The sequence below is a fragment of the Condylostylus longicornis genome, unplaced genomic scaffold (assembly GCF_029603195.1).
Source record: "Condylostylus longicornis isolate FDR11 unplaced genomic scaffold, ASM2960319v2 ptg000048l, whole genome shotgun sequence".
Classification (NCBI taxonomy): Eukaryota; Metazoa; Arthropoda; class Insecta; order Diptera; family Dolichopodidae; genus Condylostylus; species Condylostylus longicornis.
This window is the reverse complement of record NW_026578017.1, coordinates 4,313,467-4,331,457: the sequence shown is the minus strand read 5'-3', so window position 1 is coordinate 4,331,457 and position 17,991 is coordinate 4,313,467. Positions and strand designations below refer to the sequence as shown.

The window sequence follows — 17,991 nt, the reverse complement described above, 5'->3', positions numbered from 1 at the left end:
CAAAAAAGAATTCATCAAAACTAATAACTGTCAAAATTCTCTTTTATTTCAACACACCTAGTTACCCGTTAAATTGAACAAAATTGGTAAGACAACAAATAACCGATAACTGTTATCTCACTGGTTTTTCATCAAAAACCTTTTAGCTATTTTAACACCTACAATTTTAAACATCCCTTAACTGAAAAATTTATGTTATACGTAGGTCTTTACTCTAAAAAATCTCTACTCTGGAACAAGTGATTCAGTAAAAACTCAAATTTTACGAAAAATGAAAGTAAAACAGATGTCTGTGTTGAAGAAAAAATTTTGAAAAAAAACCGTTTGAGTAGCACATTTCCGATTCATTGTTCCATGAATCACTGAAAATATTCTATATAAGAGTTTTCCATTCTCACTAATTTGAGAATAATTTTGTTTCCTCACCAATTTTATTCAATTTGACGGCTAATTAAGTGAGTTGAAATAAAAGAGAATTTTGATTTCTACAAATTCAGACTGCAAAAATTTGGCATTTCAAAGAAAAACTATACAAAAAATATGCAAGAAACGGGCGTAAGTTAACGATAACTTTAAAAAGTACTTTGTAAATTCGATTTTAATGTTATGCTTTAGCTATGCTGCTGGTTTTCTACCTTTTCGGAATTTAAAAAATGGTTCTAGCTTTTACTAGCTTATTGAAATAAATTTTTAAAAAGTTACATTTTAGAGCGCCTGAGCTTTAACATTGTGGAGGCAATTAAAAATTATATTTCTATTATCTTATTAATATGGTCTATCATCGAGATTTATCTGCATATAAAAATTTTAGAGTTTTATATTGAAAGATGTATAAGTTTTGTAAACATATGCATGACCGAACGGATTAAAACTAATCAGCACATTTTTTTTTAATTTTGTTGGAAATGCGCTAAGATTTGAGGAATATCGTCATTTATATTATAATACAATAAATACAATAAAAATTATAATACAATAAAAACAATTACATTTTGTTTTTAAATGTGTTGTTATGCAGTTTAGCTTTTACAAAAAAAGAAAAAAAAAATCAGGATTAAGTGTGAAAAAGTGTGGCAACTAGCGTACAAGCACCTAAATCTATTTTTCGTACGGGCCTCAGAGAGTTGAGACGGTCAACTCTACCTATTCTCATTTTTTGATTTACATTTAAATTTCTCATTTTATTATTTACTCTTCAAGTTATATGGCAGCTACCACAAGAAGTCAAGAAGTCTCAACGATTTTTATCACACATAACAGTAATATTAATACATTCTCTTGTACAAAATTTCGGTTCTATATTTTCTCAGATATAGCCAAATAGCTTTAAGTTGTAGGGAAACTACTAGGACCACTTGGCTCAATCGCAAGCAAATTAAATAGGGTGTCTGCTATACTGTACATCATTTGTGAAAATTTAGTCAGCTTAGGTCAATTAGTTTTTGAGTTATCGTTGGGACGGACGGACAGACTGACAGACAAAGTTAAATCGACTCAGAATTTGACACTGATCAAAAACATACATTAATGTCCATATAACAGACCATTATTTCTTAGTGTTACAAACGGTAAAGCAAATTTATAATAGTCTTCGAACAAACGTTCGAGCTGTACAAAAATAAGGTACATATATGCGCTAAAACGATTCTCAGAATGTTTTAGGACACACGTGTATATTTTTTATATCGTAATACAAGTAAAAAGATTAATAGAAAAGTTTTTGATTTTATATTTCAAGAATACGCAAGTACAATTTTTTTCAAAAATTTAATCAATATTCTATTAAATTTCTATTTAACTATATAATCAGTTTTCGCAATATCTAATATTTTCACAAGAAATAGTTGCTAAAAGAGTTTTTTTAAAATGTTTTAGTATACTTAAGTTCAGAAGTATTAAAAATTTATATTAAATTATATTTGATAATGGCATAGCACAAAAACTATAGAATGAATATGTTTTCGCAACAGAATATCCTAAAAAATTTTTATTTATGAATGTCAATTGTAGTTAAATTATACTCACGAACTATATTGTGTATAGGTGTCTCTAACAATATAAGGACATAGAGTAGATAAAAGTATAAAAATCAATAAATGTATTCTTTTTCCTAAAGGACATATCTTGAATGGGAATCAGTTCAAGGTTGACTTTATATAATATATAGTTGGTTTATCTGCAAAATGAAAAATTGAAAATCAGGTCAAAGACAAAATGATATCAAGGTCAATGTTTATTGTAGTATGTATTTAACAGTGACCTAATTTGAAAATATGGAGGTACACACTTTTTCCAGGATTGTTTATACTCGTACATTGGAATCTTTTACATTGTTATACGTTATGTACGCTTTGAAATATATTTAAAAATAAATACTGGTAGTACATGTATATAAGGAAACTAGTTAAAATTTTTTAGTATATATTTGGTTCCATTTAAGGCCAAAACCTTCAAAATTATTTACATATATCTATATACATACATACATACATAAAACTGGGACATATTTTTTATCTTTGTATACATTGTAAGCTGTAGAGATATAGAGATGCTGTAGGGATGTAGAGCTGTAGAGAAGTTTTAAAATGTTAATTTATTATATTTTAGTTTTCAGCATCGAAAATAATATAAAATTACTTATACCAGATATCACCTTTGCTGTGTTAAAATTTTATAGATCTATTTGAATTGTTATTAATTGCATTGGTTGAATGTGAACTTAGTGCGAACTGAACTTTGTATATCGATCACTTGCTTAAATATTTAAGAATTTTAAAAGAAGTTCAATAACTCTTCATTCATAAAATTAAACGGTTCGGAAGGAAAATATTTATATTTTGTATATCAAAATTTTTTGTGTTTTTTGGAGGCGATAAAATATTACACACGCAAATTAGTTCGAAATCTTTTATTGTGTTATAATTAAATACACAGTTTGTGTTTTGGATCACAATGACCTAAAGGCGGTTTGAATTCGGTTTGAGTAATTGTAAACAAAACTATAAAATTTTAACTTACAACGGGAGTGTAGTAATGGATGTATATGAACTTACAAGTGTATGAATTTAAATAAGAGAATATTATGATTTTAAAAAATTTCAATTAGAATAATAAACTCAAAAAATTAAATAAATTATTTAATATGATAGTAAATCAGATTTCAATTCATACTAACACAGATTTCTAGTTTATGCAATTCTAATTAACTTTCTCTTAAGATATTTATGTATTTACAAGTTTCAAAAAGGTTCTGGGCAAACTTTCTTGTTAAACAACTCTTCATTTCAGACTTTACAATTTCAATTGGGTTTGATATTGTAGACTCTATAATAAAACTCTTCTTTCTTTAAAACTTGCTGAATGTTGCTGCGACAAAATTGTGTATAAGTATTAAATTTTTTAATTTAGTGAGCTTTTTTTTTAAAAATTGCTTATTTGAATGAACCCTTTCTTTTACCAACAAGCGCAATCGCTTTTGGAACATATTACATAAATTAATTTTAGACTGAATTAATTAAGATTTCGTTTAGATGTTTTCATTTTCACTTTGAAACTAAAATGCTATGGTTGTAGAAGATATTTATCGACAACTTAATTTAATTTAACTATATCTGCCATTGGAACACTCTGAATAAGGCACTATTAAAACTTCACTCGCCTTATAAATTACTTGTGTTGCGGCAGCATTAATATACAATTATTATCCTGTCTGTTCTTCTAAGAAATTACTTCTTATATATAAAAACTAATAGCACTAATTTGGAGATTCATATATTATATATATACAAGTAGTATTTTAAAAATTATGTTATATTTAATATATTAATGTTCTAAAGAGTATAAATAACTTTTGTATGCAAAACCAAATTATATTTTAAAGGATTTGAAATAAGTTTTGCCAAAAAAACGAAACAGCTAAAAACTACTTTGTCAAAATTAAAGTTTTCAAGGTCAAAAAATTTTAGGTAATTATATGTTATGATCCTAGATCTTTGGAAGAACTGTTAAATAGTTCTGTTAAATAGTTTATTTCTTTAGAAGGAAATTTTTTTAGATCTCCACTCATCCATAACCATCTAAAGTAATTATAATGATTTAACTTACCTATATGAGTATCATAATTGATAGGACTTTCCAATTCTAATAAAGCTAAGTCATTCTCGAATGTTGCTGCATCATACTGCCTATGAACAACAATTCTTTTTACATTTTTCGTAACGGATCGTTTGGCTTCTAAGTCACCAGAGATGTCAAATTCGCCAAAAACAGCAACTAAAGATGCTAAGAATCTAAATGGAAGAAATTAGAATAAATTAAAAGTTTAGGAATTAGAATATGTGTGATTAAAGAAATATTTTTTGTTTGTTTGTTTCATGTATAAATAATAGTGAGTACAGTATTCACTCGTACTAGTTTTGTATGAACAGAGTACGTAAAGATATATACATAATTTTTTTGTTAAATTTGAAATTTTTTTATTTTGCAGTAATTAAAAAATTACCCTGGTTGACAATGGGCTGCAGTCATCACAAATTTATTTGTAATAAGTACTCCACCGCATTTATTTTTTGTGAAAAGTCCCAACCATGTAGATTCACGTACTAAAACTTGCCATGGCCATTCACCAAAAGTTGCTCCTTTACCTCCAACAATACGACCAGATTTTATATGAGGTCTTACGCCGCATTCTGTAATTTATTAATTTAAATCTTATGAAAATATACAGACTAAATTATAATTTAAATATACATTGGAAAGTTTTCATTAATAACTGCATAAAAATCTTATTATTTTAAATATCGATTTTTATTGCAGTATTTCAGAACTGATGTTTTAAATTTTTGCGCATAACAATAAGATATAGTTAGTTCTCAAATTATGGAAAATTTACTTTATGATTTTTTTTTATTTTTTGAATAATATCCACCTTTGTATTAACAAGTGGCTGTTATATAATGTGTGGAACATATTGAATTATTGTATTCTACATGCATTAAAGCATGTGGATCAAAACCTTCCATTAATGAACTGATGCTAAAACTTTTCGGAACGTTTTAGTTTTAATCGAATGTTATTAAAAAGTGGTTCTAACAACCTTCTTTTTGCATGTTTTTAACAATATTTTTGATTTTTAAAATCAATTTTGACTGTCTATATTAGGTTGATTAATAACATCATAGTAGCTATGTAATACAAGTTAAGCGTTTCTTTCTTCAAAATATGTATGGGTAAATAAATATAAAAACTTACGAAATTTTCGTGCTCCCTCATCACTATCTTCCTCTTCAATTTCATTTTCCTCTTGATTTTCTTCAATTATTTCATTTTCCTGAGGCTCTTGGGTTGTTGTAGTTGGAACGCGTCTTGTTGGCTTTGGTTTCTTCGTTGTAGTTTGCGGCTTTCGAGTAAGAGGTTTTTTGGTTGTTGTTAATTGAGTTACTACTGTTATTGGTTTCTTAGTAATTACTGTCGGTCGTTTCGTAATTTTTGTCGATTTTGTAGTTGAAATGCGTACTAACTGTGTCGCCGGCCTTGAAGTTTGCGGTTTTTTTGTTGTAACTCTGGTAGTTTTTGCAGTTGGAAAAGTCTGAGGTTTTTTCAATAACGTTGGTCTAGATGGAAGTTTTGGTCTTGCTGTAGATCTAGTTATTGAACTTGGAAATGTAATGTTATCATCTTCAACCAAATGAGCGAGGGCTTCGAAGTTTCCTTGTAGGGATTCAACAATTTTACTAACAAGTAAATTCATTTTATTTTTTAATGCGTCATCTTGAATAAAAGCAGGTGTAGACATATACAGATCATTTGTTACTGAAGTAGAAATTGCTGACATGTTTAAGTTGGGATGACGAACTGGCGGGAAATTAACAAAATCATTTGGTGATGTAAATGTTTCTTCTTCTTCTTCTGTTTTGTCTACTACTGCAGTTGGTAAATTTCCGAATGTTGAATAGGACGGGGTAGATGATGGAACATAGTAACCTGGGAAAGAAGGTCTTTCATCGATTGGTTTCGTTGTTGAATAGTATAATAGATTTGACGTTTGTTGTGCTTGTGGTGTATACGCTGGACGATTTGTGTTGATTCCACCATCATAATAACCAGGGTCGTCGAAGTCATTTGATGTAACAGGTGGCAAATTAACATAATCTGCTGTGCTAGTTAAGAAATCTGGTCTCTTAGTGACAATTGGACTAAAAACGTATGATGTGCTAGGAAGCTTTTGAGATTGAGGAACAGAAGTCGTAGGATACTTAATTGAACTCGTCGGTGTAGGTTTAGGCGTAATCAGTACAGTAGGATGAGGTTTTAGTGTATTAGGAGCATCATTAGAAATTTCATGTATAGGTATTTTATATTTATCCATAGGATCAGATTGCTCCACGTTTTGTAAAGTTCCGTATGTTGATGTTGGTATTTCATGCTGCGATTCTGCACCTGGATAATTTACAGAACCAGTACTGTCAGAATTTACTTCGCCTGATACAACGGTACTAATACGATTTACTAAAGTGCTAACACCAACGTAAGATTGTGTCGACGGATGCCTCGGGGGGGTTGGCCCAGTCACGTAGCTTGTAGAAGGAGGCTTTCTCGTCACGGTGGATTGTAAAGGATATTTGATTCCAGGACGTCTTGTTGGTGTGATAATAATTTCGTTATTATAATTATCATGTGATGATTGGCTAATAACATTGTAAGTATTAGGTTTGCTTGTTGAGTGTGTAGTTTGTTGAGCGGTCGTCGAAGACGGTAATGTTGGCCGTTTTTTATGAGCCGTGACTGTTGGTCTTCTAGTGCCACTTGATGTTATTATTACAGGGCGAATCGTAGAAGTTAAGATTTCGGAATCAAGTTTTTGTGGGGCGAGCTCAGTTGTTGTAATTTTAGCAGGAGGTCTTCTAGTTGCACTAGTTGCTGTAACATGCGGATTTATAGGGGGTTTTAAAGTGCTTGATGGAACATCTTGATCCCCGCTTATTACTACTCCTGAACCTGTTGTTATGACCGGTTGAGGGGTAGTTATTGGCGTATGAGTGCTAGATCCTAATTGATATGTTTCTGGTCTAGGAGCATAGTAATGATTATTTTCGCCATATTTATCCAAGTTAACCGAATTTGTATTATAAAAGGGGGGTTTTTGTGTACCATAAGACGATTGCAAATTAACCTTTGTTGCTTCAGTAGTTCCGTTGTACCAATTGTAACTTGGCCCTGGATTCGAGTCATTTAACATTAATATAATAGATTCAATAGAAGCCATATTATTTGTTGTAAAAGTATCTTCAGTCATTGGCCTTTTGGAAGTTTGTTTTTGGCTATTACTTTCTGTAGAATAATTTTCATATTCATATTGGTTACCATTTTCAATTGGCTTTCTTGTCGTGGTGCTGATGCCAATCGGTTTTGGTTTAAAGACCGGTTTTTTATGTGTAACTTTAATTTCTACTAAAGTACTAATTTCAGGCGTTCGTGTTGTGGGGGGCGTTCTAGTTGCTTGTGATTGCGCTAAATACACTGTTGAGGGACCATACCCATTCGAAAAAACCTGGTCCTCATAATTATTAGCGTCATTTTCAATTAAAACTGACTCTGCTGCTGGATGAGTAATATCACTGTGAGTAAACTCTCCATTCGCCAATATATTATTTGGATCGATTTTTTGTGGTGATTGTGTAGGTGTTTGATATGGTGGTCGTAAAGTTGATGATATACCAATAGAAGGATTGGGATTATTACCATATAAAGATGAGATTTTCATTGGTAGCTCAGTAGAAAAACTCGAAATCCTATCATTATTAGGTTTTGATTGCAATGATGGTGGTAAGTAAGGCTCAACTTTCGTGACACTTTGAATTGGTAAATACGAGTCTTGCGTACTAATTTGTAATGGTGGTGGAGATGATGGTGAAGACACTGTTACAGATTCTTTTTCAACATAAAATTGATTTTGAATTTTATTTTTATTACTACTATTATTATTTTTGTTGCTATTTAAGTTATGATTTTGGTTAGAATCAATGTGATTTGTATTTGTGTAGACATTTTCTTGTTGTGCAGATTCATCAATATCTAATTCAGCTGCACTATCATAAAAACTGCCAGTAGGACCTTGTTCACTACTTGTAGCCTGCTGGCTGCCATAACTTTCATAAGCCGATGATACTTGTGGTCGCGGCTTTTGAGCATTTTGAATTAATGTTGTATCAACAATACCTGGCACTTGACAGCATGCACCAAATAGAAACCCATCCATACATGCACCAACAACTTCTCCATTCCTTTGGGCACATTCATGATTAAACATACATATCGTTGGACCTGCTGATCTTGGATCAGATCTAGGTAATATTTTTGATGCTTTACATATCCTAGGAGTTATTCTATAACCACCAAACAATTTTCTAGCACCTGTAAAATTCAAAAGAAAATAGGTATAAGTAATTTTTTCTCTGAAATATTTTTTTTTAGTCAGAGTTGTTAGTTATATATATACATAGATACATCCTGCTTAATTATTTTATTTTATATATCCAAAAATACATGATAAATAAAAAATATTCAATCATTAGCGTCTCATAACACTGTTTATAGAAAATAAACACATACGAGTATTACAATTGGATTAAGGTAGCATATATTATTAATTTTCTAGAAGTGAAAGTTCTGACTATGTGAAAATATAAATTCAATTGATTAGAAAATTGGTTGCTAGATAATTTATACATTGTAAAAAAATTTTATTATTTGAAGGAACGAAGCAATATAATTTCAATGCGCACACACCATGTATAACAGACATTTATTGAGCTGCATTTGAATTATGAAAATCAATTATCTTATATCTTTAAACATCAAATTCACATCATGCATTTATGTAAACTTTAGTAATTTTTATATACGCTCACTTACTATTATTTCTCTTACTTTGTATGCTATTTGCATTCGTGTATTACAATATGTAAATTTTAGCGACATAAAAACCTAGTTTTGTTGTATCTTCCAATCATATGTACTCATGTAAAAACTAGAATATCTGAACCAAATTATTATTTATTTTATTGTAAGCATACCTGTATTTGCATTCGTTTTTCTTGAAATCGTGAAGAAACCATTTAGCAAATCAACTATCATTTTCGGTGTATAAAAATTAATTTTATTTCAATTTTCAATATTATTTTCAATATTTAAATTATGTATAGTTAAAAGTTAGTGTTAACACTTTTCAATAATTGCATGTTCAATTCACATTTGTAAAATTTCTATTTGAATTGATATCAAATAAAATTTACAAAGTTTATTGATTGCACTATATAGAATTTGTCTTAAATCTCTTAATTCCAAAGGCAATTTACATAGATTTGCAAAACAAATGATAAGAAAAAACTTTGAAATTTTGTTTAATGGCACTGTAATTTCAATAGTATTATTCAATATGGTAAAGCGTCTTCCACAGAATAAACATAGAACGATAGATATTTTGCATAGATTTTAGGTTCAACAATTATTGGCGAAACAATAAATTCTGAAACGATTTCTATTCATCCTGTATTCGGGACCTAATAATCATAAGACTCGAAGATTTAAGCTTTTTCGCTTATTATAAATGCTCGCGAAACTTAAACAACAAGAAATAAAGTTAAGTCAAACCAAAGGTTTGTATTGTAGCACTTTTCCCTTCAACAAGTGAAAATACTGCTTTTAAATACAGTCTATATATACTTACCACTCTATTAAAATTATTTTCGTTCATACACGAAACTTTTTCTAGGATTGCATAAATTTAGGATGAACGTTTTATACAGTCTTTGAAATAAAACAAAAATTTAAAGAGGGGTTAGCATAATGATCGATTTTAAGGGTTAATTGCGTGGGTTAAAAAAATAATTATATTTTTTAATGTCATGGATACGATAACTTGAGAGGGGGTGGTGATGGGAAGAAAAGTTTTTCCAAGGAAATGAACTGTTTGTTAGTGCCCAAGAGCTACTAAAATTCCAGGCACGCACAACCCGAGGTCTAGAAGAAAAACAACATCAAAAATTTGAAAAAAAAAAACGGATTTTAGATAACGGTAAACGTTAACGGCCATTTTGTTTCTTTAAAGTTTAACTATAGAATATCGCCATAGAACAAGCAAGCCATTGTCTTTCTCTGTTTGCAAAATTTGAAAAATGCTTATGGTTTCACTGCAATAAATAGTTAAAAAATGACATTTTTAGGGTTTTGGGGGGGGTATAATTTCTAGAGGGGGTCAGATAGGTCCTCGGAAATAAGTCTCTTTCTTCCTCGGAAATAAGTTTCTAGTAAGGATCTATGTATATATTAAATTTCAGGTTTCTATCTTCAAGGGTGTAGAAGTTTTGTAAACATGTCCACGGACGAACGGACGGACGGACAGAGTGAAACTAATAAGCCCATTTTTTCAAAAAATTTTTGGAAAAGTGCTAAAAAGGTTCCTTTGTGTTTTGCCCAAAATTTGAATATCCAATTATATTTTAAATAATTCTTGTTCATAGAAATAATTTATAAAAAAATTTTTAATAAAATTTAAAATTTTTGTTTAATTAAATAGCTGATATGAAAGTTTAGAAGTAATAAAATTACAAAATAAGTAGTGTTGAAGTAATAAATAGTAACTGTTCCTTTTTTGAACTGTCACATACTCTTGAAAAGCATTCGTATGAGTATGAAATATGAAAGAGAGGGAAAGCAAATATCCCTATGTTTTCCTATCATAAAGTTTTCACTATGAAGGATCTATTATGTATCTACATAAATGCTATTTAAATACTTTTATATAAAAAAAACTGGTCGTGTGTGCTTGCATTGTAAGCCTTGCAAGTATAATGCCTGTATAGTTTTGAAATTATTTTAAGTTTACATATGCATATAGATATGTTTTTTTCCTAATAAATAATAACATAAAATTTAAAATAAGAAAAGATCTTAAAAATAATTAAAACAAAGAACATAATTAAACAAGTGATTAGTTCTTTTTTGATCTAATATTTTTTTAGTAATTTATTTTAAAACCTTGCTTTGAGCTTATGTTACTTAAAATCGTAAATTACTGTTGGCAATAAGCATTTTAAGCGATCGTTACTAAATTAAATACGCGTAAAATAATTGTCTACTAACTAAAATTCAAACACATATGTGTTTGGATTCTATAATACACGCGAATAAAATGCGTGAATGTATAATTAGGTAATATAAATAATATATAAGCAGAATAAGGCGTAAAACGATTTTCATGAAAAAGTTCTCAGTAGAGAACTAAGAGAAGTTGATCCTGCTTCAGTGAATGCTCTATAACCATGCGAATGTGCATACAAATTTTTATACACCTAGCTTCAATAGAAATTCCACAATAATATATAAAAACTTTTGTTGTAAGTTGTTCAAGAGGCTTTCAAGTAATGCATTTGTACTTGGAGAAGCAAAGTTTTTGGAACATTATTTTAAAGTTTATTAATTTAATTTATTTTTCAGTTTTTTTAACCAGATAATTTTGTAAGAAATTTTTTAAAACCTTGAATTTTTTTTATAGAATTTTGCCCAGCTTCTCAAACTTCAATTTAAGTCCTCACATATTAAAAAAATTTTTATGGTTCAGAAGATATAGTACAAAAGCCACAAATCCAATTAAAATCAAACCAGATGTTGATAAAACTAAAATTAAATGCAATTTAATAATTTTTTATCACAATATTTGGAAAAATACGAATTCCTTATCCAAAAATTTTACAAATTTCCCAAAACAAGCACCAAATCTCTTAGGAAATTCTCCTAATTCGATAAAAATTCATGTTTTTCTTCTTTCAAATACTTCTTGTTTTTCTCTATTTAATTGCAAATTTAAAATTACATAACTGTTTTACTGGAACATGCAACTAAAAAGCATCAACCATACACCAATTTCAGTTTTTGTGGAAATTTGTTTAAAATTTATTAATCCCATTAAAATATTGATTTATTATTTATTAGCCTCATAATGTTTATTCTATATAATTTACAAACTCCATTTTGTGCAAACAAAATAAAAATTTTCCTATTGAAAAAAAAAAATTCTATTGGAATAAATGTCAAAATTTGTATGTCATGTGTTTAAAAATACGCTCCAGCTGGATAATTCTAATAACTTCAGATGCGAAATGGTGTCTAGATTCCGAAAATTATTTTTTCAAATTTTTAAATAGCACCTAATCTGAGAAAAATGCATTTAAAAATTTCAAACCATATAGGTACCATTTCTTATAAAATTTGGCAAAAATTAAAAACCTATTATTTTTTTTACCAAGAAAAGTTTCGAAAAATAATTTTTGATTACTAGATTTTTTTTGTTTTTCCAAAATGAAAATTCTAGTTTTTCTTTTAAAAATTTAAAGTTTTTTAAAATCAATTTTTGATTTTCGAATTAAAAGTTTTTATAAAATTTCGTTTCAATTTTATTATTATTTCTTACAGTTCAATAAAAACAATAGAATTTTGATTTTTTTTCAAAAAAACGGCTCTTAATAAATTTAACTGTTTTTTTGAGTGACCTTTGTCATCAAAAATTAATGATTGTTGAGAACTACAGTGCTTAAAATCAATAAAAATCGAAAATAGTGAAAAATAAGGTCTTTGAAATCTTCAGTTAGAAATAGTTTTTGTGCTATATTTCTGTACCATAAAAAAATTTTAATGCTTGAGCACTTAAATTAAAGCTTAAGCAGCTTGGCAAAATTCTATTAAAAAAATTTCAAGGCTTTAAAAAATTTCGTACGAAATTTGATTTTCCCTAAAGTTCGAAAGCTTGGTATTCCGAAGATACATAAATTACAGAATCAAGCAATCATGTTTATTTTAAGCCCTTTACTAGGCCTTTCAGAAACTCTTTGTTTGAAGATCCTATCTGTTTTGGAATGGAATGGAAAAGTTATAATCAAAATAACTCGGATAAGTAAAAATTTCGTGAAAATTCGTTAAAACCTCTGGAACCCGGAAACCCTTAAGATCTGGCACCTAGTCCGGAACAAAAGCTTTACCCATTTTCGACCTTCTAACCCATGATATATGTTGTTGTATAACTTTCAGAATCACCCTGAATATATACATAATATGTTTACCTTAAAATCAATGCAACGACTAATTTGAAGCATACAATTAATTACTAGGATACATTCGATGTACATACGTGATATTTAAATTAATTTTTAAAATTCCAGCAATGGAGCATTTGAGGTTAAAAATGGAGCTGTATATTTGCTGTTTTTAAACTGGAACATTACTTATTTTGTTAACAAACGAATACTTAATTAGTAAATTGTCTGCTATTAATTTCAAAATAACACTGTGTTCTACTGGTTAGTTTAGTTTTTCTGGTGATGTGAAAGCTATTGTTTTGAAATTTATTTCTCAAATACAAAAATGTGAATAGCATAGGAAATCTCTAAATACCCGCCAAAACATAAACTAGTTCTTCAATGTAAGTTTTGCGTAAGGACTAATTTAATAATTGAATAAATAAGTGTTTTTTAATTCATCTCATAAATTAAACAAAGCAAAATATGCAAATTAAAATTATTGTGATGTAAGGTATTTGAGAAAAGAATTGTGACTTGGCGGTAATGCTGACTTACAATTATGCTACAGTCTTAATGAACTTTAATCACAAATAAGCGCATTTTGCCAAGAGCTAAATTTTTAATTAAATTCATTTTAGTGATTTTAAAAATCAAAAAATGTATTAGAAGTTGATTAATTTTGATTAAAATTTAAAATATCAAAGTTATATAAGAAAAGTAAAAGTTAAAGGTTAAATGAAATTATAAAATTTAATCAAATGAAAAAATTGGAAATGGGAGGAAAGTTGTAAAATAAATGCATTTTTTCGTTATGTAAAAGTAAAATATTCAAAAAATTTCAATAAAATTTGTTTTATTTAATAAGTAGTAAAGAAATCTAAAATATTTAATATGATACGCTTGAACGGTATTAATGACACATAACTTTACATTATTAAATTTATTGACAAAACATAATCTTTGTACATTTGTGATTCATTTCCATTTTTCTTTCACTTTTTACCTAATTTTTGCTTTTAAAATTTTGATTTTCCATCTAGTTTTTGTGAAATGTTTTACTCGTATCGCATTTACTTTAACATTGTTTTTCTTGTGAATGAATGCATATTTAAATTATGCACAAACGTAATAAAATTTTTTCATTATAATTTTTTAATATTTTTTGGTTGTTAAAGTATTAAAATGCATTAAGAAAGTGAACTCAACAAAGAGAAATTCTGTGAAGAGGAAGAGGAAATTCTTTATTGTCCACTTTCATTCAAAATTTACTGATACTTAAAATTTTAGATTGTTCAAACTAAAGTTTATTTGTTACCCTTCGACTAAGTATAGAAAAATTTAATTTTCAACATTGATCATAACACAAATTTGAAATAATTTTTCAATAAAATTTACATTGAAGGTTGAACAAAAAATCGGTTGTAATTAGCACATAATCGACCGCAAGGTGTATTGCGTTAGATATGACAAAAAATGCAAAATTGACCCCTGTTAAAGTATGGTTTCCGAGTTCTGATGTCCCCAAAAAAATTATAAGTTCATTTTTTTAACATCGTGAATTTATATAACAATATTCGAGGAAATTTAGATTTGATAAAGTTCATTTCACCTGATTTCCTCAAAATGACACTTGTTCAATTGTAATTCAGACTATATATATGAAATTACAGCAATATTCGAAATAATCTGATTATTTTCTTAAAAATATCCAAAAACATAAAATCAGGGAAAAAAAAACCAGTTCCAGAGACCTGATATATCCTAAAAGTTGGTCTAACCATAAAAGTTCATAAAAGTTTGATGAAAACTCTTAATATTGGATACTGTTGAAAAATATTTGGGATACATACAGGGAATGCAAAGTAAAGTGGAGATGCTCACTCTCATAATAGGTCCCACATCCTACCTGAGATGGCCTTGCACATCATGAGCGCTCTTGCAGCCCTTGCTCTTACCACTTCTTCGTGTCTTCGCCAAAGAAGCCCACTGTCAAATACTACACCAAGGTGTTTCACCTCTGTTTTCCTTTCTAATGTTTCTCCCAATATTTGTATAGTGCGCAGATGCTCCACCTTTTTTCTCTTAGTGCAGGGCACCAAACTCGTCATGGTCGGGTTTAGTTACAGCCCCCCAGTGCTACACCAGGCCTGTGTCACCCGCAGGCCTCTTTGCACTATGTCCTAAAGAGCTTCCTCAAACTTTCCCCTAATAATGATAACAACATCATCAGCGTAGGCTCGGACGCCTATTGTTGACAATTTAGCATTGTTGACTATTTTTTCTAAAATTAGTGTAAAAATGCAATTTGTTTTTATAAAATATAGCAAAATAAAAGTATTTTTCAAATAAGTATGCATAAATATTATTAAAACTTTAGACGCCGCAAAAGTTTTAATGTAGCAGTATTAAAAAATGTAGTCGTTTTAAAAACTTTGAAATCATAGTAGAACCGTACTGATTACCTTACTAACACATTTTGAAACGCATATTTGAAAAAGACCCCATTGTTTGTCTCCAGAATTAAGCATTTTATTCAAAATAAATAATTCATTACAAACTTAATATTTTATAAGTAATTATGCATTTATTTATTTTGTGACTATTTTAGGGCAATTTGTTTAGCAATTTAAATTGATAATTTTTAAAACTTTCAGCTAAAAGTCACTGAGTTAGTTTTTTTGATTAATTAAATTTTCTAATAAAATTTTCATATTGTAATTTAAAAAATAATAAATATTTTAAACAAAGCATTGTATTTTATCAAATTCACTTTATTTTTTATTTACTCTTACAAAATTGTAATTTTGGAATTTATTAATTTTTTATTTATTAAATAAATTACCATATAAAAGAAAGTTATATTAGTTTACAACATTTTATATCTTATTTTATTGTTAAAATTTTAAAATAAAAAATTATTTAAATTTTTAAATAACGCACTTTTATAAATTAATTTATTATTTTTGAATACGGTAAGTTGAAAATAAATAATTTCAATAAAAATAAATAATAGATTTTCATTTTAATTAAAATTGTATATTATAATATGTATGTATATGTAAGTATAACCAGTTATAGAGGTTTGCCTTAATTTCATTAGATGTTAATTAAATTATGATCCAAATGCTATTTTGTTAACCTCTATAACTCAACAATAGATAATGTTTATATAATGGGATTTTTATTAGTTATTTCAACTTTCTATTAAAATTTAAGTAATAAATATGTAAGTTAAACGGTATTAAAATGTTGTAAAATTTAAAAGTTGTTTTTAATATTTTAAACAAAATTATATGGCTTTATTTTACTAATTATTAATATGTTTATATGTGGGATTGAATATTTAATGCTCCTTAGATTATGTAGATTGTTTAAAATCTATTATTAATTATTTAGGTTATACAGGATGAACGATTATTTTGTTCACATATTTACATCAAAAGTAAGGGAATATTCCAGTTCAAGAGACACCTCCTTTATGGTATGCACCTTATTTTTAAGATATTATGAGGTTTTTATATGCGGTCAGTCACGTGTAAAACAAACAAATAAATTGGCTAATTTTGGTCTTGTCAAGTTTGTAGTTAAATACGAAAAATAAAGAAATTAAAGCATAGAAAAATATATATTTTTAAAGAAATTTCTCCGAATCTGAATTCCTATATGACAATTGCCGAGAACAAACATTTTCGAAACTTTTTCAACAATATTTCCTATGACGGCTTTTGCTCATTTGTAATGTCTCTGCTTGTAGTAAATATGAGTAATAATTATCTTTCTCTGTTACTATATAGAACAACGTTTCATAACAACTTACGAGTAAAATATATGTACGTACATTGTTACATGATAAATGCTTTTTAAAAATTTGATGGTATGCAGATCCAAAATTTTCTGTATTTTCCCAGCAAAAGCGCAAAATGTTTGCAATGTCTAATGAAAGAATGAAATGATTCGTGGATGGGTTAAAAAGAAAATAGAATTAGGAACGAAAACTGTCACAACATTAAACAATCCTTTAATCATTTTGGCAAATTGTGTTTTATTTATGTTTTTTTATATAATTTTTTACAGAATTCAAAATACAAAGTTTTCTTTAACACAGTATAAAACTTTAACTATACTTCAAACATAAATTGTTACTTTACTTGACAAACGGTACGTGAGAATGAAAATTATGTATAATTAATTTGTAGAGGTTAAAGCTATTGCTTGGAAACGGAAAGTCTGATATCAACCATTACATCACATCAACAGTAAATCTAACTGTCATGCGGGTCTATTACTTGGGTAAAAGAGTTTTAGGTCTTCTACTTGAGAAAAATATACGGTTCTAGCTTCAACAGCTTTGAAAATGTCCTGGATAGTCATCACGTAGAGTTTCTTAAATATATGATATTCTTTAACCCTTTAAAACTTTTTGACAAATATACAAGTTATGTAATTTAATACATTTTATTGTCTACTTATATTAGGAAAATTAAGACTCCAAGATTAAATCTTAACACAATATACTCGTATACCACAATCTTTAATTTTTTGCAATAGCATTTTGATTCTGTTTTTGAGTATTTTTCTGAGACAGTTTTTACGAATTAATCAAGTTGTTTGTATTTTCAAATAAAACGCGACTAAAAGTTTTGAATATAAACTTATGAACAACAATTATTATTGTTGAACATTGTTTTCTCATTTAGTAGAATTTGCTAATTGGGAAAAAGTTTCTAATTGCAATTCAGCTTTTGTTACCAACTCAAGAAAAAAAGAAATTTAAGCCAAAGTTAATTTTTTTGTACATTTATTAAATATTCATGTGGTGAATTGCACAATCATATTATCTACTTTCATTGATATTCCAATGACCCTTGTGTTTAAAATTTCAGAACGCTAAAAAAACGGAAAAAATTAATAAATATTT

At 28.1% G+C, this 17,991-nt stretch overlaps 1 protein-coding gene across 2 annotated transcripts in view; it reads right to left on the bottom strand.

Moving 5' to 3' along the window:
• The window catches only part of LOC129610864 (serine protease filzig), a 103,007-nt gene that overhangs the window by 14,635 nt on the left and 70,381 nt on the right, over positions 1–17,991 (bottom strand). For both annotated transcript variants that reach the window (XM_055523631.1, XM_055523632.1), the window contains 3 exons: positions 5,251–8,412; positions 4,502–4,688; positions 4,105–4,289 (listed from right to left, as the gene is read on the bottom strand). In XM_055523631.1, the coding sequence (XP_055379606.1) occupies positions 4,105–4,289; positions 4,502–4,688; positions 5,251–8,308 (3,430 nt within the window). In that variant the 5' untranslated portion in view covers positions 8,309–8,412. The remainder of the gene's footprint in view (positions 1–4,104; positions 4,290–4,501; positions 4,689–5,250; positions 8,413–17,991) is intronic.